The sequence below is a fragment of the Triticum urartu genome, chromosome 7A (genome assembly GCF_056163025.1).
Source record: "Triticum urartu cultivar PI428250 chromosome 7A, HENAU_Tu73, whole genome shotgun sequence".
NCBI classification, from domain to species: domain Eukaryota; kingdom Viridiplantae; phylum Streptophyta; class Magnoliopsida; order Poales; family Poaceae; genus Triticum; species Triticum urartu.
The window spans coordinates 511,988,245-512,010,883 of record NC_141879.1 but is presented as its reverse complement, the minus strand read 5'-3'; the positions used below and the strand labels follow the sequence as shown (position 1 = coordinate 512,010,883).

At 45.4% G+C, this 22,639-nt stretch overlaps 3 protein-coding genes and 1 pseudogene across 4 annotated transcripts; 2 read left to right on the top strand and 2 right to left on the bottom strand.

Annotated features, from left to right (window-relative positions):
• The first annotated feature begins 397 nt into the window (after positions 1–397).
• LOC125529848 (uncharacterized) lies at positions 398–2,519 on the top strand. Its single transcript, XM_048694269.2, has 2 exons — positions 398–1,062; positions 2,384–2,519. Exon 1 carries the CDS (start codon positions 480–482, stop codon positions 1,014–1,016), a length of 537 nt encoding a protein of 178 aa, XP_048550226.2. The 5' UTR covers positions 398–479; the 3' UTR covers positions 1,017–1,062; positions 2,384–2,519.
• A 694-nt stretch (positions 2,520–3,213) lies between these two features.
• LOC147960195 (small nucleolar RNA Z247) lies at positions 3,214–3,352 on the top strand (annotated as a pseudogene).
• Positions 3,353–8,856: 5,504 nt separating this feature from the next.
• LOC125524953 (agamous-like MADS-box protein AGL61) lies at positions 8,857–10,503 on the bottom strand. Its single transcript, XM_048689980.2, has one exon. The coding sequence runs from the start codon at positions 9,815–9,817 to the stop codon at positions 9,044–9,046; it is 774 nt and encodes a 257-aa protein (XP_048545937.2). The 5' UTR covers positions 9,818–10,503; the 3' UTR covers positions 8,857–9,043.
• Positions 10,504–10,628: 125 nt separating this feature from the next.
• On the bottom strand, positions 10,629–22,415 carry LOC125519804 (Transducin/WD40 repeat-like superfamily protein). 2 transcript variants are annotated; one of them, XM_087537310.1, is made up of 10 exons: positions 19,603–22,415; positions 19,425–19,528; positions 18,926–18,995; positions 16,119–16,922; positions 15,371–15,573; positions 14,875–14,998; positions 13,452–13,658; positions 12,108–12,390; positions 11,871–11,999; positions 10,629–11,068 (listed from the first exon to the last, which is right to left on the bottom strand). In XM_087537310.1, exons 1-8 carry the CDS (start codon positions 22,297–22,299, stop codon positions 12,247–12,249), a joined length of 4,353 nt encoding a protein of 1,450 aa, XP_087393436.1. In that variant the 5' UTR covers positions 22,300–22,415; the 3' UTR covers positions 10,629–11,068; positions 11,871–11,999; positions 12,108–12,246. The 2 variants fall into 2 exon arrangements, with proteins under 2 accessions (XP_087393436.1, XP_087393437.1); XM_087537311.1 differs by having other exon boundaries at positions 11,871–11,993.
• Between the last annotated feature and the right edge of the window lie 224 nt (positions 22,416–22,639).

Genomic DNA, 22,639 nt, shown 5'->3' with positions numbered 1-22,639 from the left:
ATCGTCTCGTCGTGACGTCGAGGTTCCAGCAAATTTGCGCCGCGGGGTGCAGTCCTGCCATGGCTGGTTGCAGCTCCGGCGTGGCCGGTCCGGCGAGGTAGGGAGAGCTCCGATGCACGCGGATCCACGCGAATCTGGTCGAGGGCGGCCAGATCTGCTGAACAGCGGCGCGCCTAGGAGGCCTGCGGCGCGGGGTGATGCGTTGACCATGGCAGCGGGGAGAAAGAAAGAGAGAGATGCGTAAGAGGAAGAAAAGAGAAAAGGAAGAAGGACTAGTCGTCTCGGGTCCATCACGCCACGTGGTTACTCGTGAGTGGGTCGCATCGCGCGCGCGTGGATTGGACCGGCCGAAGATCCCAAACGTTTCCCAAAAATTATTTCCTTTTCTTAAGTTGCCAAGAAGTTTACAAAAAGTGCCATTCCCAGTTCGTACCCCAAAGCAAAGCAAGTAGTACAGTACTAGCATCACCGCCGAAGCAATGGCGACGGCGAAGGGCACCGTGCGGCGGCGGCAGGACGGGGATCGCACCGGGGAAAACCTGCAAAACAGGATCAGGTACCGTCGCGACAGGCTCGTCCAGGACGCCTGGGAGGTCTCCGAGCTCTTCGCGCCCCACCTCGCCATCCTCGCCTTCCCCGCCTCTGGCAAAGCCAAACCCCTCCTCTTCGGCAACCCCACCCTCGAGTCCGTCCTCCGCAACGTCGTTGTCGACGCCGACGTAGGGGCGGAGACGGCGGAGGAGGCCGCGGCGCGCGTGGCTGCGATGAGGCGTGAGGCGGGGTGGATCGGAGCGCGGGTCGCGCAGGAGCAGGCGCGGCTGCGCGCCGTCGCGGAGAAGGTCAAGGCGGCGCAGGAGGAACAGGGGAGGGCGCACTGGTGGGAGGTGGATGTGGACGCGCTCGGGGAGGCGGAGCTGCCAGAGTTCGCCGCGGCGCTCGATGCTCTCAGAGCCGACGTCCTCCGCCGCCTCGCCATGCTGGCCGAAGACCGGAAGCCACCGCAGTGGCAGTGGTAGTGGCTTCGCCGTGGGGATCGGCGCACGGGTTCGTTCACTACATCAGGTTATTGCTTTCCTAATCAGGTCATTGTTCGGGATTGGGATAGCAGTACGTAGCTGCATATAGCAATATGATACGTACAACTTTAGCTTGAATTTTTGTGTTCATTGCTCGGAAAATCTTTTCGATGATTGAATTGGGATATATGCAAAATCAGGAATAACGTGGTAGAACAAATTGTTGCTCCCTAGAGTATGGTTTTATCCTGATTTTTTGCTGATGCGTCTGATCTGAAGGTACAAGTATATAGTTCAGAGTGTCCTGATCTGCAGTTCAGAAACTATTGTTGAAATTTTGTTTTTTTGGTCCTGGTACTTTGTTCAGATTTCAGAGTGTTTGCACGTCTCAATTGACATCTAGGAACAAGGAACAATGAACAAGTGCTATACTTGTTACTGTTAGTTAGTCAAAATAATTATGCAAGGTGCAAGGGTAGTTAACATGTGGCCGATGATAGATGCTCCACTAAGTATTTGTCAACTAAGTTTCCTGTTAACAATGCTCCATTGCTCCCAGGTGTCATAGTTGTGATAGAAGCTTCATAGCGTTTGGTTGCGTTTGAAATGGAATTAACACATATAGTGCTTAGTGCCTAGTATGAAGCCATGTATAATGTCTATGCTGATAGTGATATATGGTGCTTAAAGAGAGATGATATAGCCGCAGTACAAGCATCTAAACTTGTCTACTCCAATAATGCAACCTTCTCTTTGTAGGGGATTAAATGATTTTAGTATCTGTGCATCAGTGCTAGTTACTATCCATAACCATTTGTAAATTGCCGGAGCGTAATCAAGCATGTATTTAGCAAGCACATTTGCTATCTTAGGATAAGCACCTGCCTCAAGTCTCCCCAAAAGGCCAAAATTCTTCATGTGTACCGTTGTTCTCCTTCTATCTTTCGTGCTGCTATCGTCGAAGTCTCGTGACATTTGTTTCGTCACCTCGGTCGCGATGGATCGCACACTGGTTGCTGCCATTGTTGAAGTATCTGTACTGCCGTTTGAAGTTGGTGCAGAGGCAGAACCTTGAAGACCATCACCAATTCGCATCACAATATTTCGAAACAGAAAGTGAGTTTCACTTGATTTTTTTTCTTTTTCTTTTTTGGCGGGGAGAGTTTCACTTGATTTGTTTTGGAGTTTCTACTACATTTAGTTCATTGCTCATGTATGATGTTATTCGCAAATTAACTGAATGCATGCCAGTTAGTTCCTTCCACTATTGCCTGATATCTGCACTCTGCAGTGCACAATCTCATGACTATCTAGCGTTTTGGAGCTTCTGTCCAATGCCTATTGCAATGAAAATTTACGCTGTGTAGGAGCAGAAGGCACTCAACCTCCAAACTGAAGGTGCAAGTAACAGGATATATAGATTTTACTCCTGAATGTATTAGAATATTTGTATGCGTATTATGGTGCAAGTATAAACCGTATATACGCTGCAGGGCCGGTGCGGCATGTTTATCTTTGTGTAACTTGATTGGTAGGTTGTTGGAGAATCTCTATCTTGTATAGTTAACTTGGAGATCAATCCAACAACCTAACCAACTAAATCCTTGTAAACCCTAGCCGCATTGTGGCCTATATATAACACGCAACGCGTCCCTGCTAGGCATACGCTTAACGCAATCTTATATGGTATTCAGAGCCTCCTTCTCTAGCACATCGCGCAACCATGGCCTCCTCAAGCTCCGCCATCACCACACCAGCCCTCATCCCAATCGCCGATTGCCTTCATCGCTCCAACTTCCTGGTGTGGCGCGCGCAGGCCATGGCAGCTATCCGGGGCGCGCAGCTCGTCTCCTACCTCGACCCTGAGAGGGAGCTGCCAGCCCGGAAGCTCACGGACAAGGACGGCAAGCCCACCAACGTGCCCAATCCGGCGTACGACATCGACAGGGCCCGTGACTCCCAGGTGCTGAGTTTCATCTTTAATTCAATCTCAGCACCAGTGATGATCTAGGTTGCACACTGCAACACGGCGGCCAAAGCTTGGGTCGCCATCACGGAGATCTTTATCTCCCAGACTCAGGCACACATCGTCAACACCAGAATCGCTCTCTCCATGACGAAGAAGGGCAACTCGACGGTGGCCGAGTACTTCGGCCGCATGAAAGCGCTCGGCGATGAGATGGCATCTGCAGGAAAGCCTCTCACCGACGACGACATGGTGTCCTACATCCTTGTGGGGCTCGATTTCGACTATATGTCGTTCGTCTCCACCATCTGCGCCCGAACTGAATCCATCAAGGTGAGCGAGCTTTACTCGCAGCTCATTAACTTTGAAAGCGGGCTGGCTATGTTTGGGGGCGACGACTAGTCGTCCCACTCCTCTGCCAACGCCATCTCACACGGCGGACGTGGCGGACCCAACCGCGGTGGTGGCCGCGGTGGCAATGGTGGTCGCTATGGAGGCGACCGAGGAAACGGAGGCGGTGGCCGTGGCCAAGGCCGTGGCGGTGGCCGCGGCAACGGAGGGGAAGGTCGCAATGATCTTCCGGAAGTCTTCTGTCAAATCTGCACCAAGCCGAACCACACCGCCATGAAGTGCTACCGCCGCTTCAACATCTCCTTCAACAAAGAGAAGAGCGCGGCGGCCGTCAACACCAACCACGCCAACTCCCAATCCTCCTACGGAGTGGATACCAACTGGTATGTGGACTCTGGAGCGCCAGATCACATCACCAGCGAGCTCGGCAAGCTCACTGTCCGGGACAAGTACAACGGGCATGATCAAGTAAACATGCCCAACGGTGCAGGTATGAAGATTGCTCATATAGGTCATGCTTATGTTCGTACCCCTTCCCGCAATCTCCATCTCAAAATATCCTGCATGTACCAAATGCCACCAAGAACTTGATCTTTGCTCATCGGCTATCCTATGACAATCATGTTTTTCTTGAAACTCACCCTCACTTTTTCTGTGTCAAGGACAAGGCAACAAAGAAAACCCTCCTCCGCGGCAGGTGTAGAAACGGGCTCTATCCCCTATCGTCATCTCCCGTAAGCTCAGGCAGGCATGCACTTGGCGCCACCAAGATCTCATCATCACGGTGGCACAATCGTTTAGGTCATCCATCTTCGACGATCGTTCAGCATGTTCTTAAGCACAATAATATTTCCTTTTCATAATCAGGGTGTGTGTGATGCTTGCCAACAAGGCAAGAGCCATCAACTACCCTATCCGAGTTCTAGTAGTGTTTCCAATGCTCTTTTAGAACTAGTTTTTTCTGATGTATGGGGGCCTGCCCGAGATTCAATCAATAAGAAAAACTATTATGTGAGTTTCATAGATGATTTTAGTAAGTTCACTTGGATCTACATTCTCAAACATAGATCAGAAGTGTTCAAAGTTTTCCATGAGTTTCAAGTACTTGTTGAACGTCTTTTTGACCGAAAAATCATTACTATGCAAACGGACTGGGGAGGCGAGTATGAGCGCCTAAACTCCTTTTTCTGTCAAATAGGCATCACAAACCATGTGTCATGTCCTCACGCCCATCAACAGAATGGGTCAGCCGAGAGAAAACACCGCCACATTGTAGATGTAGGCCTCTCGCTTTTGGCTCATGCTTCCATGCCCTTGAAATTTTGAGACGAAGCGCTGCCACTTATCTCATAAACCGCACTCCTAATAAGGTGATCAACCTTGAAACTCCCTTAGAAAAGTTGTTCCATGAAAAAACAAATTATCATGCTCTACGCACTTTTGGCTGTGCTTGCTGACCAAATCTCCGTCCCTTCAACTCTAGAAAGCTAGAATTTCGCTCAACGCAATGCGTTTTTCTTGGCTACAGCAATCTTCACAAAGGTTTTAAATGTCTTGATATACAAGCAGGACGGATGTATATTTCTCATGATGTCATCTTTGATGAATCGGTTTTTCCCTTTGCTGCTTTAAATCCAAACGCCGGAACTCCTCTTCACTCCGAAGTTCTCCTCCTTCCTGAAGCCATGCCCTCTGAACCTCTTGATCATGGGGACGAACAAACAGCTGATCCATCGGGTGATCTTCATAAAAATTCTGCTGTTAATTTTGGTGGAAATCCGGTCGTTTTTCATGATTTTATGCAACAGACAGGCGCGGAACACCATACAGATTCAGGTGCTGCAGCGGATCCTGACAGCGGCGATCCCGGGGTTGATTCCCCCTCGTCTGGCGCGCCTATCAGTAGCAGTGGCGGCGTATCCGCCTCGGGAGGAGGCGAGCCACCAGCGACGCCCCACACGTCCAGCCAGGGCCCGCAGGCGGGGGCCCGGAAGCGCACTCCGCGCCCGACCAGTCAAGCGCGTCTGTCTCGAACCGTCAGGTGGCACGGTTCCTGCACGCGGTCGGGCCGACCAGCCGGGTGCCTCACAAGCAGGGGGCAGCATCCGCCTCGGCCCTGGCACCGGCCAATCAGGCGCGTCGCATGAGGCTGACAGCATCCGCATCGGATCGGATGCATCCGGATCAGCTGCTCCAGCGCCTGGAACGAGGACGGATGGATCTTCTGCGGCTGATGGTTCTGTGGTTATTCCTGCACCAACATAGAGGACAACAAGATCACAATACGGTATTTCGACATCAAAAATACGTACAGATGGTACAGTCAGGTATGATAAGGTGCGATTTGTTGGTCTTACCACCACTGGAGAACCACATAACTTGATAGAAGCTTTAGAACATAAAGACTAGAAAAATGCAATGGATGAGGAATATAATGCTCTTATGAAAAACAGAACATGGCATTTAGTTCCTCCAGCAAAAGGTAGAAATATAATTGATTGTAAATGGGTCTATAGAATCAAAAGAAGAGCAAATGGAGAAATAGATAGATACAAAGCAAGACTAGTTGCAAAGGGTTTTAAGCAAAGGTATGGGATAGATTATGAAGATACCTTCAGCCCAGTTGTGAAAGCAGCTACTGTCAGACTTGTTCTCTCTATTGTAGTATCAAACAACTGGAATCTTCATCAATTGGATGTGCAGAATGTGTTCCTTCATGGTGTTCTAGAGGAGGAAGTGTATATGAAGCAACCACCTGGGTATGAGGTAAAAGATAAACATAATTATGTTTGCAGGCTTGATAAGGCTTTATATGGTTTGAAACAAGCACCTAGAGCATGGTACTCTAGGCTGAGTGAGAAACTCCAAAGGCTTGGTTTTCGGCCATCCAGAGCTGACACATCACTGTTCTTCTATAGGAAAGGAAAAATCATCATTTTCATGTTAGTATATGTTGATGATATTATTGTTGCAAGCTCATCACAGGATGCAACTAGGGCATTGCTTGAAGATCTGAGAAGAGACTTTGCTCTAAAAGATCTTGGTGATTTGCACTATTTCTTGGGAATAGAAGTAAAGAAGGTTAAAGATGGCATAGTCTTGACTCAAGAAAAGTATGTGTCAGATGTGTTAAAACGAGCAGGTATGATGAATTGCAAGGTTTCGAATATGCCTCTCTCAACTTCTGAAAAATTGTCAAAAAAAGAAGGTGAGCCCTTAAGTGCTGAAGAATCTACAAACTATAAAAGTGTTGTAGGTGCCTTGCAATATCTAACGCTTATAAGACCTGATATATCTTTTCCTATTAATAAAGTATGTCAGTTCTTGCATACTCCTACTCTTGCACACTGGACAACAGTAAAGAGGATCTTGAGATATCTAAGAGGCACTATGAGTACAGGTTTGAAAGTCACAAGGTCAACATCAACTATGGTGAGTGCATTTTCTGATGCAGATTGGGCAGATTGTCCTGATGATAAAAGATCAACATGAGGCTTTGCTGTTTTCTTTGGACCAAATCTTATTTCATGGAGTGCACGGAAACAAGCTATTGTATCAAGATCAAGTACAGAAGCTGAGTATAAAACCTTGGCTAATGCTACGACAGAATTAATATGGATTCAAACCTTACTAAATGAGCTTCGTGTGAGTCATTCTCCTGTTGCACGTTTGTGGTGTGATAATATTGGTGCCACTTATCTTTCAGCAAATCCAATGTTTCATGCAAGAACAAAGCACATTGAAGTGGATTATCATTTTGTGCGAGAAAGAGTAGCTCAGAAGCTACTTGATATTTGTTTCATTCCCACAAATGATCAAGTTGCAGATGGTTTCACTAAAGCCTTATCTTGGCGGAAACTAGAAGAGTTTAAGAACAATCTCAACTTGGTGAAGTTATGATTGAGGGGGAGTGTTAGAATATTTGTATGCGTATTATGGTGCAAGTATAAACCGTATATACGCTGTAGGGCCGGTGCGGCATGTTTATCTTTGTGTAATTTGATTGGTAGGTTGTTGGAGAATCTATATCTTATATAGTTAATTTGGAGATCAATCCAACAACCTAACCAACTAAATCCTTGTAAACCCTAGCCGTATTGTGGCCTATATATAACACGCAACGTGTCCCTGCTAGGCATATGCTTAACGCAATCTTATAGAATGAAGCCAATCAATCATATGAATCAGAAGATTTAGACTTAGCATTGCAGTTAACTCAGCTATATCAAGTGGTTAAAGACTTTTAGCTGAAGCCAAAGATTCATTGTGTTTCAACGAAAGGTGCAACATTATTATTTTTTTAAAGAGGATGTACCCCGGTCTTTGCATCTGGACAATGCATACAGCCATTATATTAATTATTTATAAAGACCTTACAAAGTAATACATCAGTATGCCTGAAGCCGCCATCCAGGCAAACACATGTTGTTACTCCTACCCTCTTGATGAAGGGGTGCCTAATGTCCGAGCTTGATACCAAATAGACATCACACCAAAACCTAACACCTAACGCCGGATGCCCCAGCCTAGCCACATACAGGGCGCACTCATAGCAGGCATCACATGCGCACCCTGCAAGGCCCGGCACCACCGTCTTCCATCGATCCATCTTTAGAGAAGAAACTGACACATCGACCGTGTCAGGCCTCTTTGCCATCGATGTCACCACGACGCCAGACAACGTCGTCCTCCTGCGCGAGTCCATCCCCGCACATTAAACGACGAATCTGCAATGCGCCACGCTATCAAGATCCGTCGTCAATGTGTAGGATGAAGCACCGCTCCACCAAAGTTGCGGTCCACTGGTCCCTCGAGTCTATGCACACCTCCAAGAACGACGCCCCCAGGGGGGAAACAATACAAGAGCGCCGCCGTCTTCCGACCTACTGATCTAGGGTTTCCCCGGAAGGTAGCAAATGTTGGCCTAGAACTTCTCCACGGCGATGCCTCGAAGAAGGGAACGACACCGAAGAGCGCCGCCATCACCGGCCTTGACATCTAGCCGAGAGCAGGTTTTCATCCAAATCTGTTCGAAAAACTCCATCTAGCTTTTTGTGCACAGATCGCCACCATCTATGCCAGCGACCGAACCAGCTGCCGCCGTGCCAGAGTAGCCGGTTATGTCAGGCCCACCGCGCCAACCTGCCGCCGCGCACCAGATCCGCCGGCCCGCCTAAGCCCAACTGGGCCCGGCAAGATCTAAGGGGCACCTCCGCCGCAGGAGGCCGCGCCGCCGGGATCCCACCGCACCGCGCCGCCGAATCACCGGGTTTGAAAGGAAACTTTTATTTTCATTCTGGATATTTGCGTTGCTGTTTGTCTTGCCCTTAACGAAAGATGCAGCATGTCTGAAAGGAAACTTATTTTGGTTCCGGATTGTCTTACTTCATCGAAAATTAATTCGGCATCAAATCTTGTGTTCATCGAGTTCATCCAATAACGCATTATTTGTGCAGAAAATTGAGTTAATGATTCAACAATTATCTAGAATAAAAACTGAAAGAATATGTGCTTGGCTCATCATGAGAAGAAAACAACTTATTAATCTTGAAACCAGTAACTTGTCAATTGTACTCGTGAACAATAATCCAGTAATCTTCCATGGTACAGTACTAGCAAAAGACAACTATGTAAAATGATCTTTTTTTGAGTAACATGCAAAGATGATCTAAGAACACTGGCAATTAACCGAAGCTCGGCCTGCCCTGGACTACTGAAGCGGTGGAGCAGCGGAGGGCATCTTGTCGGCGTGGCGGCGCACGTTGTCCCGGAGGCGCTGGAGCGCCCTGGCGAACACCGGCAGCTCCGCCTCCCCGAGCGCCTCCACGTCCGCCTCCCACCAGAAGCGCTTCCCCGTCTGCGTCTGCACCTCCACCACCTTCTTGCCGACGGCGCTCATCCGCTCGGCCTCCGCCGCGACCTCCACGCCCATGGCCTCCGTCTGCCGGCACAGCGCCTCCAGGGCCCCCCACTCCACGTCGTCGGCGGCAGGAACAGGAGCAAGGGCGTCGGCGTCGGCGCAGCCCAGGACGGCGTCGGTGGAGGGGCTGCCGAAGGCGAACGCCTTGCCGGCCTCGGAGAAGACGACGATGGCGAGGCTGGCGCGGCAGAGCACGGCGAGCTCCGCGGCCTTCTTCCAGAGCCCGGACTTTCGCTTGGAAAAGGTCACCTGCCGCGACTCCTTCTTCTCCACCCGGCGGTTCTCCCTGCGCTGCCGCCCCTTGGTCTTCTTGCCCAGCGGCGGCGGCGTCTGCGTCATGGCCGCTCGCTCAACGACGGGGAGGAGGCGCGGCGGCTGTGTCATGGTCGCTCTCTCAACGAGGGGGAGGAAACGCGGCGGCGGCGGTCCTCTCTTCTTGAGCTTGTCTCTCGGTGCGACGGGACGGCGATGCCACGAACCAACGGCGGAAGGAGAATATATAGAGACCTCTGCACGAAGGAGGAGGCACCTCGGGTCCGTGTTGGATTGGAGAGGCGGTGACATTATTTTTGGAAAGAAGGCGCAAAGAAGGAAGGAGAAGAATAGCGCTCCCGTCGGATTGCCGGTTTGGAAGAGGATCGGCTAGGATTGGGATTTGGGGAAATTTCCTTAAATGCAACGCGCTCTGGCTTTGTTTCTCCCTCGGCTCGATCGTGGGTCGTGCGTGATGAGCGCGGTGCGTCCCGTCACCTAGGCGGCTAGGCTAGGCTAGGCTCGCACCCGCAACGCGGCGCGGCGAGGCGAGCGAAACAACTGCATCGGGCGAGATCAGTTCGATCTGACCGAGCGGCGATCGGTGTAACCAACACTTGGAGCACTAAGAAATAATCGCAGCATGCTCTCGGACTTTGCAGCGGTCGCTCCAAGTCATCGTAGCATGTCCCCCTTGTGTGGTTACAGCAGCAAAACACACGAGGTCACAGCGTCTCGAAATAACACATGCAACAATGAAAATCCTGAATCGCTAGCCATAACTTTTTAGCACAATAGCTTCCCGCCCTGGCTCGCCCGACCTGAGCCCTGTCGATGCCGAACCCGGCGATCCCCGAACCATCCATCATATCCCTCGGTCTCAGAATGGTAAAACTTCACATCCGAGTTGAACACTCGACCATGTATGTTGCCATGCTCGATTATAGGAAAGAAGAGGAAGCATATAAGAGGTATAAACAATATAACAAACAGACGGACTACAAAGCTAAAATGGTGGTGAATGGTGTCATGTTTCGGAAATTGCTTGGCGCTCTCTTCGGTCGAACCTTGCAAGAAAGAGAAGAAAAGCTCTTCGAAATTATGCTCACCTAAAACCATTACGTAAGTCCAAAATGAATAGTTCTTACATGGGCGTAAAATGCCAAAACGAACTTCTTGTACAAGAACAAACATTTACATTTTACACTTTACAACGTGTTTGTCAGGCAAATTCTAACACTTCATATCAATCTCAGTTGTACATTCCCTTACATAAGCGGGAAAACATGCCTTGCCAGGGAATCAGGATTTATCTATATATTCAATTATAAAAGTATTGCTAGTTTGGTGCCTGTCATCTCAACACTACAAGTCCAACTCTTCAGGTGGTAGATATCTGTGATGGTAGTACAGCGCTGATGACAAGCAGCAGAATGAAGAAAGATGTGTGCCTGCAACTCAAGCAAGTTAATACCAGAGTCTGATATCCTTCAAATCTTCAAGCCGTCAGCTGATAGTTAACGGAGAGAAGCTCCTGACTCTCGACAGTTCCCACCAACGATACTGCAGGACGAGTGCATTATGAGCTACCTTTCAGAAAAATTATCAGCACACGCAACCTGGCAAAAACTGTATTGTCCGAGGCCATTGCCCATTGCTAATTCAATCTTACTTAAATTAAGTTTAAAAAATTGGAGTACACGAGTAATTGATTCTAGACATGAATAATTCATCTAGCCAAATACCCAAAAATACAATGGTGAACATGGGTCCACACACACCTCCTACGAACAGTAATATTTTAAAATAGCAAAAAAAAAATCAAACAACTCCAGTTTTTTAGGTTAACAAACTTGGTCGAGTTCTCTACTCACAAGTGAAGTTTCGTGAAGAAATGACATCGGTGGTATTCTTGGCAGAGAAAACAAAATCAGACCTCCAAATTGCTTGAAAGAAAGTTGAAACATGGTCTTTTTTATAGCACAAGTTTTGCCTTTTTTTACCCAAAATACCACGGATGTCATTTCTTCGCAAAACTTCACATGTGAGTAGAACACTACCATATAAAAAATTCAGAATTGTTTGATTTTTTGTACCATTTTTTCGATTTTACTGTTCATAAGGGTGCGCGTGTAACCATGCTCCAAAAATCCATGTCCAATATCAGACTGCTTAAACCTAGATCTGATTGGAACTTTTAAGGAACAGGTCTCTCATAATATTTTATCACACTTTCCATCTTGTGTCTTAACATCAAGCATGAGTATAAAGTTAGATTAAATGAAAGGTCGGAAACCAACAAGTTTAACAGGGGCATGAACCAGACATCAGTTTAGACTTCTGAAAGAGACCAACTTAAGACTACCTTAGGTTGCCACTACTTGATCTGTCAATCAGAAAGCATGCTGCATTTGTAGCCTGATGGTGAAACAGAACTGCTCCTTCCAGAGACCTCCATGTAATATTGTAATCAACAATCCTGTTGGTGCTGCGTTTGGGTTCAGGTTTTCCAAATAGTACATTAGGAAACATATAATGTATTGTTTATACAAATATGTGCAAGAATATGTTTCATAATTGACGACAAAGATAAGTGTCTTACATGATATATGACTGTCACTTGGTGGCTTCGCTTTACTTTGGGCCACCCTCGTCAGACTTCAGTACATCTGCCTACTAAAACTCCCAAGGCAACCCAACCAGATCCATAAGCTATCAACAAACCATAACTCATCTTTTAATCACAACTGAAATGTACCCAGGTCCTGATCATGCCTTGTAAGTTTAATGGTCTTTCCACCAACCCAATGAAGGCGGTAAGAAAGGTCAAGATTATGTAACAGCAGTTTTAGATTATCAGCCTCATCTAGTTCCCTCGTCTTGCTCTGCAAAGCCCAGAACCAAAACACATGTCAAATGTAACTGCCCTAGATTCAACATGAAGAAAACTGACGAAAACAAGTTTGAATGAAATATAACCAGTATTGCATGTTCACAGCCTATTATAGATGATAAAAGAACTGAAGATGACACTTCACATGAAACACAAAATAGAATGGGAAAGCGACAGAAATTTCTGCTTAAGACTCTTTTAAGTCTTAATTAACATCACCCTTGCCCTTCCAATAAGTCCCTCCGATCCATATTAGTTGTCGTTCAAATAGATGTATCTAGACGTATTTCACGGTGCCAGATTGATTCACCAATAGATACGTTTTTTTAACACTCATTCATGCGCTAATTATTCTTCACATAAGTGCAGTTTATATACAGTTTGTTCAATTCAATTTCTTACCACTATTTATTACGATGTAAAAAATGCAAAGACTTGGTCAACACCAGGTTCCAGAAAATAGCAATAACAGGTTCAAAAGGGTAGTTCGATTCCATAAACAATGGATTTTATCACAATTTCCGTAGAAACATGCATGAGTGTCATTCCAACATATATTCAGTAGATTTTGAAAACAAGTCCAACTCAAATTGGAAGGCTGCCTTTCTGTCAAGCAAATAGGCAAATGCGGAGTTTTAGGGCCAGCTTCGGTTTTCAAAATCCTGATTGGTGCATTTCAGGATGGACCACAGGATATTAGAACCTGCTTATGACCGGAGTCAGATAATTCAAACCAGGTGGACAAGGGGGCAAAATCCTTTGCAAGGGGGATGTGGTGTAAACAGTCTATCATCCAAATTAGAACCACATGGGATGGGATTATGTCTAAGATATTCAGAGTTGCGATCAGGGTAATAGGCACACAGACATGAGATGCAACACAGTTGCTAGGGGCAGAAAATATTTTTACACCTTGTTCATAGAACATTAAGCACTTGCTGTACCTGCAACTGGCCAGACTGACAATTACAAAATAAACATGCTTACCAGTATATTAACCAACGCCAAAACAACACGACATAATCAGTGAGAAGAAACTAGTAGAAAATATACCTCTGAATTTTGATGTTTATCATGTCCCAAGATGTTAGAAATAATACTTAGGCGAGCTGAGTTGGGTGAAAATCCTTCCCATGGAGGAACATAGATAAGTTTTGTGCACTGAATAGGAGTAAGGCTTCTGCTTAGCCTCTCCCACCAGGCTGAACCAAGAGACCACCATCTAATCATCAATCCGTTCTCCGAAAAAGCGACAAGGCCCTAGGTAAAAAGGAGTAAAATTACTGTCAAAACACTCTGGATTCCCATATATAAGATTTACATCTCAAAAACAAACTATAGCTTAAAGCAAGCAGATTATGTTTGTCATATAGCTCAATCTTTTAGCAAAGCTACCACCTTTTTTACTACAAATAGCAACCCATTCACCACGATCCATATTTCATGGAACAGGTATGCCATAACCCCATTTCCATAGGCATAAAATCACAAAGAATACAAATTAAGAAATTGAAGAACCATGTAGCCCTTTAGACAAGAAAATTAGTTTGATATCCCCAAGTAGCTACTGGATAATGATCTATTGGGTAAAGAAGATATCATAAATGTTTTCTACGGTCGATAATAAGCCATCTAGGATAGTTACTACTCCCTCCGTTCCAAAATACTTGTCGAGGTTTTAGTACAAAATGTTCCAATTTTGAACTAAAACCACGACAAGTATTTTGGAACGGAGGGAGTGCAAGATAGGATAATTTCATTCTATTTAAACTAGTGATCATTTGGTGTAATAGGATCAGCTTGTACGTAAACTAATGCCGCGTGTCTGTTTGTAGTGCCAGAGTGAACATGATATTATAATGATGTATCCATAATAAAGTTAAATCAATGGCTTACTCCTATTATAACAATGATATATACATAGCAAAAAGGAAATACATAGGTTGATAAATTATATTAAATGTGTCATAATAAAACCAAGACTAGAGCTTCTACAGCTCCATGGGGAATATGAACAGCATTTTACTCGTGCTCTATGTTGTTTATGTTTTGCATGGTCTCTGAAACACAAATTTGATATCCGGTTCTTATCTAATATAGTACGTTAATAAGATGAGAGGAATACGATGATGATATGAAAAGCAAAACAATTCAATACCAAATATGCACGTGAGATTTCATGTAGCTAATTTCAGAAGAAATGCTTATCAACATCTATTTGATTATTTTTGCCTGGAGGTAGTATCAAACACACCAAAAATGGCAACATGTAATGTCAGGTTCAATAAAATCTAGTAAATACTTAATACTCAGTTTGGACATGAGTGATATGATTTGCATAGAACCAATGGACTGGAGAAAGAATGCAATATATAATCTTAGGCCAGCACAAGCTACGAGTGTAATATATTCATATATCATATGCGTATTTTATTAAAAGCATTCTGACTCTGTTATGAAAATAGCAATATCAAACCTCTCCATCTGGTGAGAAACTCAAAGCTGTTATCAGTATGGTTGTTGTTGTATCCGATGGTCCTTTGAGAAAGCTTGGAAGACCTGGTGGTCCACATGCATCGAGAATCCTTATTTTTGTGACACTGCAAACCAAAAAAGGAAAAATGGAGATAATGAAAGTACGAATTAGCATGGCGTCTCTGAGTTGAAATTCATTTTTGGTGAGAACTCACAGTTCTGTATGATCACAAATCACCAATAGTGCTACAAACAATTAATATCATACGTTTCATTTAAAACAAGTTGCGCAGAAATTTTACCTTATTATTTGGGCCTAAAGAAACAAAATACATTTCAAAATAACTTCAAAATATTCTAATCTCAAGAAAAGTATCAACTGGTAGATTCCATAAGTATACACTATACAATGAACTTTGTGAAGTCAGCCTATGCCATTGGTGATGCATAATTTAACAGCTCTATGATAACAACTTTCTGCAACTTGAAGACTGTACCTTTCTATGTCATAAACACGAATTGTGGCACTGTGAATCTCTCCAATAGCATCACCAACAGCTAATCTTGTCATTGATTCATTGAGAGCAACCATTGGAAATACACGGGCAATTTCTCTTAGAGCCATCATTGAGCTGATAATGCAAGCTTTACGCATTATTAAATTGCTTGGATCCATCGTGTGTAGGATATAGCTGATTGCCTGCACAACAAAGAAATGTTTTTCTTTTGGACATAAGACATTTTAATACATATATAATGTTTCGGCATGACATCTCACTGTGGTACTGACAACTTGATAAGAAAAGTTCAAATAAATAGCTGGATCACATAAAAATAGAGCATCTAAACAATATTGGAACATTTCCATGGTCTTCTACTGGAACTTTGCAAACAAACACAAAAAACAGGAATGTACATGGGAGATTTTCCCTTTTTGTAGAAAGCACATACTACCGATTTTGCTGCAACTTTGAGAAGCTTCCAACTTGGCAGGGGGGCAGCCCCAGTGCATGTAGCTCCCGCTTGCGCAGGGTCTGGGGAAGGGTCCGACCACTTTGGGTCTATTGTACGCAGCCTTTCCCTACATTTCTGTAAGAGGCTGTTTCCAGGACTTGAACCCGTGACCTCATGGTCACAAGGCAGCAGCTTTACCACTGCGCCAAGGCTCCCCTTCAGAAGCTTCCAACTTGGAACTTAACCAATTTTTAGTGATTACAATGTGTACAATGAGGAAACAATGCATACCTTGTCAAGATAAGGAGCCAAGGCCTTTGGAGAGCCTCGAAGTACTCGGATGAGAGTTTTGAGTGAGACTACGTGAACAGGTGAATCAGATGAAGTAGCCCAAATTTGACTTTCTATTACACCAAAAAATCCCATTATGTCAGCCATAGCCAAGCTTGGTAGAAGGGTGCCAACTAATGCCTCCCTCATTGTAACAGCAACTGCAGTTTTATAGATGACATTGCTAGAAGGTGCACTACTTAGACACTCAATTTGGAAAAGGACGTCACTCAAGAAATGAGTGATGTCAGTCCCCAAACATGCTTTCCATGTGCCTTCCATTCCCTCCGCTAGAAGTTCAGCTGCAGTTGAACTGTAACGATCATTCATCGACATAACTAACTTGATTAGTTGATTGACAACCAACTTTGCAAGCTTAACTTTCACAATGCTTGGGTACCAAACAACGAAAGCAGCTGCAACAATGATATTTGATGCCACTGCATCCTGGCTTGTTCCTCCAATCCAAGATAGCCACTCCTGATTTTCAAATGATTCCAACCATGAGCTTATCTGAGAAGTATCATCATCATCCCTATCAAGATTTTCGCCATCTGCCTTCAACTGTCCATAACTAGATACTGAGGCACTCTGCATCTCTGGGATAAGCTTGTCCATATGATCAGATAAAGACAAGTGGTCAGGAATTTTATTTCTCTGTACACGGAGGGGTTGTGGAACAGAGCGAGGAGCTGAGCAGTGAAATAAGGAGCGGGCAGCCATTCGCACATGTTCAGAAGGATGTTGCCAAAAGCTCACCAGAAGCTGGAAAAATACATATCACTAAGTTACAAAAAGATGGTGGTGCTTTCATGTATTTATTAGGAAGAAAATAAAAGTATAAAGAAGTGCAACAGAATACCAAGACACATTGCTTTATTTCCTATAATAAATGCTTAAGTGAATTTCTGACAAGTCACAGGGTTACCCTTTATAGGTAGAACAAAAGCAGTTGGTCATTCAAGCCCTTGCCAGAATAGAAGCAAAGCTAGCATACTAACCAAGTGATCAATAGTTTCCAATCAAAGGGAAATTTCAAAATATGCTGACCCCATTCGTCGACGATTTTATGATCTACCAAGGAGTTGTGGAGAACAGTAGAGAGAGGGGTGGTGCCCTAAGAGATCTTGTCAGAGACAATGGAGACATGGTGCTTTACCAGGCTCAAGCCCTCTGATGTGTATTGATGAATGAGAGATTCTAGAGTGTAGATTGGATCTGAGAAAACTAGGTCATGCGAGTATAGCCTCGCGGCTCAAGATAATCTTCGGCGAGGGCCGTCGAGACTTCGATATAGGCCTGCCTTCTCCGGTAGCAATGTAACTATCCTCAGGACGATACGATCCGATCCGATCTTGCATGGTTACAAGGAATATATCTCTTGCAACAATAAGATCCTGGAAATAGTGTGTTCATCGTTATCTCCTCCGAGTTACTAGTTTGGCATGATTGGGTGCAGGCCCCAGGGCTCCCTAGACACTCTTTGGTCGACTCGGTATGTCCACACCCGTAGGGTATAGTCCTCCCATTATGCACCATTTCTCATTAACACTATCCATCATGTCTCCCCAACAATGATGCATGCTAAGGTGAGTTCAAAAGAATCTAATTTACAGATCATGGCACTACAAAGATAAGCTATTATCCCAGCAAATTTCCACCGCAAGGCTAAACAAGGTTTAACTTATAGGGATGGAAATTATAGAACATGAACATGTATTTAGTGCTCCAAATTAGTCTGTAAACTGATGCGCCTGTATTGTAGCAACCGGAATATGTGAAATACAGATGCAACTGTAAGCAGTCATTATATAATAATTGATCCAAATCATGGGCTGGCATTCATCCAAAAGTTTTGTTTCAATTGGCATTCATATCATACTACAATAAATTCAGCATTGCAAACTATAAACTATAGAGAATTAGAGATTATAATTTACACATGCAAACTCTAAAAACATATGTGCTTTATAACAGGTAATGGATATCGCCATAACCAGGTCTACAGAACATGGCAGTTGCATCTGCTACTAAGGTAACAGATCCGGAAAAGGCAAACTATCTGGAATGCATGTAAGGACATTTATTTGGTCCTGAAGTATCTCTTATGTATGTGAATACGGCTCTAGAATAAAACACAGCACCATTTACATTTATGCATGAACATCACGGGGGTGGGGGGATCTATTTTGGTGACCCAGTTGAAACTCGAAAGTATGAGAACATGCCAGAATATTTTTTATGTGATAACAAATTGTGATGCACCAACGCCCAAATGTGCACTAACAGCTAAATTTTGTCTTTGTTGCATGCCTTCAAAGGGTTAACCCTGTCCTGCTCTTGTTCCTAGAGGGATATACACACGGAACTTAACCAGACGGATCAGGACGTCACATACAATCTTAGTGGCTGATCAGGAAAAGTGTGCAGTGTCTATTTAACGGACCCTAGCGCCCTGCATTCCAAAGTCACACTGGCATAACCCACGGTGAACACAAGAGATGAGGGCAATATCTTGATGCGTAACACCTCATGGCCCAACCAAACTAGCCAACTAGGCTAGGAGTATCACAGATATTAATTAAGCCTTCACCTATATGTAAAATATCACCTATTATCAATTAATTTCCTGCAAGCCACTGCAACAAAAAAATATAACTCCTCCTTATGTTTTTCTTCATGCAATAAAGATAATCAAAGAAATTGCTTTCATAAAAGAAGAATTTCATAAGACTGAAAGAAACAATGTGCAATAAATGTAGTAGAACCTGGAGGGATGGGGGCTTTATATCTGGGACTTTCTCAGCAAAGTGTCTTGTATAAAAAGCTGCCAAGGCACTGCAGCAAGACACGCAGCGTAGATGAGAAAAATGGAAGACATGAATTTGATGCTATCTTGAAAGTAACAAAGAACCATATTTATCAGAACTGTGAAAAGTAACTAAATAGTGCAATGGTATCATATTTGATACGGTAACCAGGAAGTGGTACAATACAAATGCTGATTAACCAAATTACAAAAGAGTTCCCAAACATTTGGTGCTCACAGGTAGAACTTAAGAATCATTGGTTGAATTACTAGAGCAGTACAGAGATGCTGAAAACATACCCAAACCCGTTCAAGATTTCCGCACATTTTATTTTTGAAATGTTCTTTTTGTAAAGTTCTTTTCTGCAATGATCCAGCAAACCAAATGAAAGATGCCAGTCTCACACTATCCAGAATATGAACCCGCACGAAATGCAAATGAACAGATGACCCAGTACCTGCTAGCATTTGTACAAGACCGAGATAATGTGATCATGCGTTGGGCAAGGGAAACTATTGACAGCGACCTCATAGCACAAAATTCAGCAGAGGACTTCCAAAGCTGAAACAGAAAAATATCATGTTTAGACTTCAAATGTGCTTAAATGCAAAGCAACAATGAAGTTAACAGCCCACCTCAAGAGTGGCTTCTTTCCCTGGGAACATCACCGTAAACGAGCCTCTGTCCCCTACCACCCCTGTAGCTATATGACAACCTTCTGGCTTGCAAACTTGCATCTCATCCACAAGTAATTTGTCCAGCTCACAATCAACATCCCACAAATGCAGAAAACAGAGACTAAATCGAAGTAATTGCCCTTCCAATGACTCTCTAGATGGGCTATCCATTTCTAGGATCCCAGAAGTATTATTTAAAGCTCCAGGCGGCATAGTTTCTTTGTTAGCATCACCACAAAGATGATCTCTCAACTGCCTATCACTATTGCTGTTTGACATGCCTTGTGCAGACATAATTGCAGTGAGGTCAAATCTCAGACTTGCAATGCCGGGATATGGACATGAGCACTTTATGGGGTACTTACTTCTTTTGTTTGTTATCTGAGCAGAGCCAGATTTTCCTGAACTATATGCAGAATTATCTCTATCAACTGGAGCTGGTGTCTTCCCCTTCACATCATGCGCAGCAGAGACACTCAAAGATATGGAATCTGCAGCATTGTGATGGTTCGTTGGTATAGATGAGATGTTCATCCCATTTCTATTTGCAGGAGACTGGGTGCCTTTTAAAATTGGAACAAGTAAGGAAGATGCTGAAGTTGTCCCTCCCAAGATGCCACCAGTAACTGAATTTTTGGAAATGCCCCTACAGAAGTGTTCAAATACTGATTGAGATGTTGTCCCTCTAATAATTCGGTCTCGAGCACCTGTTTTCATATCCCATATATACAATACGCTGCCCACGTCATTACAAGAGTGCAGACTACGGCATAAACAAGCAATGTACCCTTTTACTCCATCCCAAGCAACCATTGATGGGTAACAAGAATGCCCAGGAAACATCCTCTCGACACGCATGGTTTGAAGAGAAACAAGTGCTACAAGGCCATCTTCTCCAACAGAAACAAAACAATCATCCCAAGGCTGATGAGTCGAAGCTGGTGGTAGTATTATTTGCTTAACCGCTGCAACATGGTGATGCATCACAGAAAGGAGGGTGCCGGCATCAAGATCCCAGACACGAATCGTACAATCCAAACTCCCTGATATGAGTGCTCGTCGAAAGCTTCTAGAGTCAGAGTGGGCATGCATGTGGTGTGCAGCCAAGCAAAGAATTGCTCCCTTGTGCCCCAAGAAAAATCTTTCAGAAATATGTGGGTAAACCCCTCTGCTACCAAATTGTGCGGCTGGCAACAGATTGAGAAATCGGATAACTTCTATGTCACCATTATGGAAACCATAAACTATGGCATATGGAGCATAAGAATCCTCAGAAAGTACCATCGAAGAAGACACGGTCCTTCCATGCTTTCCCGATCCATTGATGTATGCTGAGCACATCTGTGAACTTATTTCCACTGCATTGTCTGACTTGGGTAGTGAATTAGAGAGCTCTGACCTAAATTCTTCTCCCTGAAGACTGCCTTCTCCAAGAACTTTGCTCAAAGGTGGGCTCTCTGTGTTCATTGCAATACTCAAATCTAGTTGATTCATAGACCATATGGAGATGAACGGTTTCCAAAACAAGGAACCACCAATCTTATACGGACGGGATTCCATCCTAATAAGACAGTTGCCCATCTGGCAATATTGAACTACTGGCATTTCTCCCAGCTCGGATGAAATACCAGGAACTTTACATACAGCCTCACACCCAAACAATGGAGGAGTACCAACAGCAACCTTGTACACCATGGCACCACCATTGCTGCTCCACAACACCAAGCTCCTGACCACAGTGCCATCCTCAGAGTGAGGGCCTCCCCACTCCTCTCCGTGGAGAAAAAACCCTCCAGAAAGGCAGCCTTTGACCCCTGTTTCCTCCTCCTTGCATAGCGAAGTGTTTGCCAGAGACACCTCACCCAGCACGGAACCCTCGACAACGCATTTCAACAAACAGCTCGTCTTCAGCACCAAGGCAACGACCTTCCCGTCGTCCGATAACGCCACGGCCTCCACCGTACCATCCGGCGCCTCTGCAGATGCAAAGCTGGACAAGGAACTCACGCTGAGCCGCCTCGGCGAGTCACCCTCGACGGCCGCGCCCTCCACCACAGGCACCATCTGCGCCCGCCCCTGCGCGTCAGCCAGCACAACACTGACGGCATTGTCATCGCTGCAGACCGTGAGCGCGATCGCCCTCGGGAGCGAGACGGAGAGGGCCCCGTGGAAGGCGGTGTGAAGGACCGTGAGGGTGCGGGCATCGACGACGACAAGTGCCGACACGTGGCGGTGGGCGTGGCCGTCGTCGTGGGGGTGGCAGAGGATCGCGACCCGGGGGTTCGACGAAGCGGAGGAGGAGGAGGTGGGGAGGAGCGCGAAGAGGGAAGGGGAGCCGGCCCAGGGCGGGAGCGAGCGGCGGCGGAGGCAGCGGAGGGGGGCGGAGGCGGAGAAGAGGGATAGGACACCGGCAATGCAGGAGACGAGGAGGGAGGCGGGGGAGGGGAGGGGGCAGAGGGCAGTGATGGCCGCGGCGTGGGCGCAGAGGAGGGAGGAGGGGCGTGCGCGGAAGGGCGGTGAAGGAGGGAGAGGCCAGTGGAGGACGGTGCCGTCGGCGGCGCCGGTGAAGAGCGCGGCGGGGGTGGCCGCGACGGCGGTGATGTGGTGGGAAGGCGGCGACGGCGACCAGAGCGCGGCCACCGAGTGGCACTTCATGGACGGGGAGATCTGGGAGGAGGAGAGTCGCCCCGGCGGTGGTCGGCGGATGATCCCAGCCCAGGCGGGTAAACTAGGCTAGGCTACTGTGCGGCGACTTCTCTTTCGGGGGAACGGCAGGCGCTCGTTGTAGTACTGTCAATTGTTTTCTTTGTATCTCAAAAAAAAACTGTTTTCTTTGAAAAAAAATTATCTAACTGTTTTCTTTGATTTGTCTCCAAAATTTTGTTTTCTTTGATAAATTTTTTAGGGAAATTCTTTGGTGGTTTTATTAAGATGTTCTTTAACTCAATTCAAAAAAATGTTCTTCAACTTTTTTAAAAAATAGAACTTTTTTTCA

Bases quoted from the DNA above. Each gene is read 5' to 3' on its own strand.
- LOC125529848 (XM_048694269.2), top strand. From the start codon at position 480: ATGGCGACGGCGAAGGGCACCGTGCGGCGGCGGCAGGACGGGGATCGC.
- LOC125524953 (XM_048689980.2), bottom strand. From the start codon at position 9,817: ATGTCACCGCCTCTCCAATCCAACACGGACCCGAGGTGCCTCCTCCTT.
- LOC125519804 (XM_087537310.1), bottom strand. From the start codon at position 22,299: ATGAAGTGCCACTCGGTGGCCGCGCTCTGGTCGCCGTCGCCGCCTTCC. The intron at 14,999-15,370 runs GTACAGTCTTCA...TTTGGTTTGCAG, and splicing joins CGTGTTTATGACATAGAAAG to TGTCACAAAAATAAGGATTC. The intron at 13,659-14,874 runs GTTTGATATTGC...CTTTTTACCTAG, and splicing joins GTTTCTCACCAGATGGAGAG to GGCCTTGTCGCTTTTTCGGA.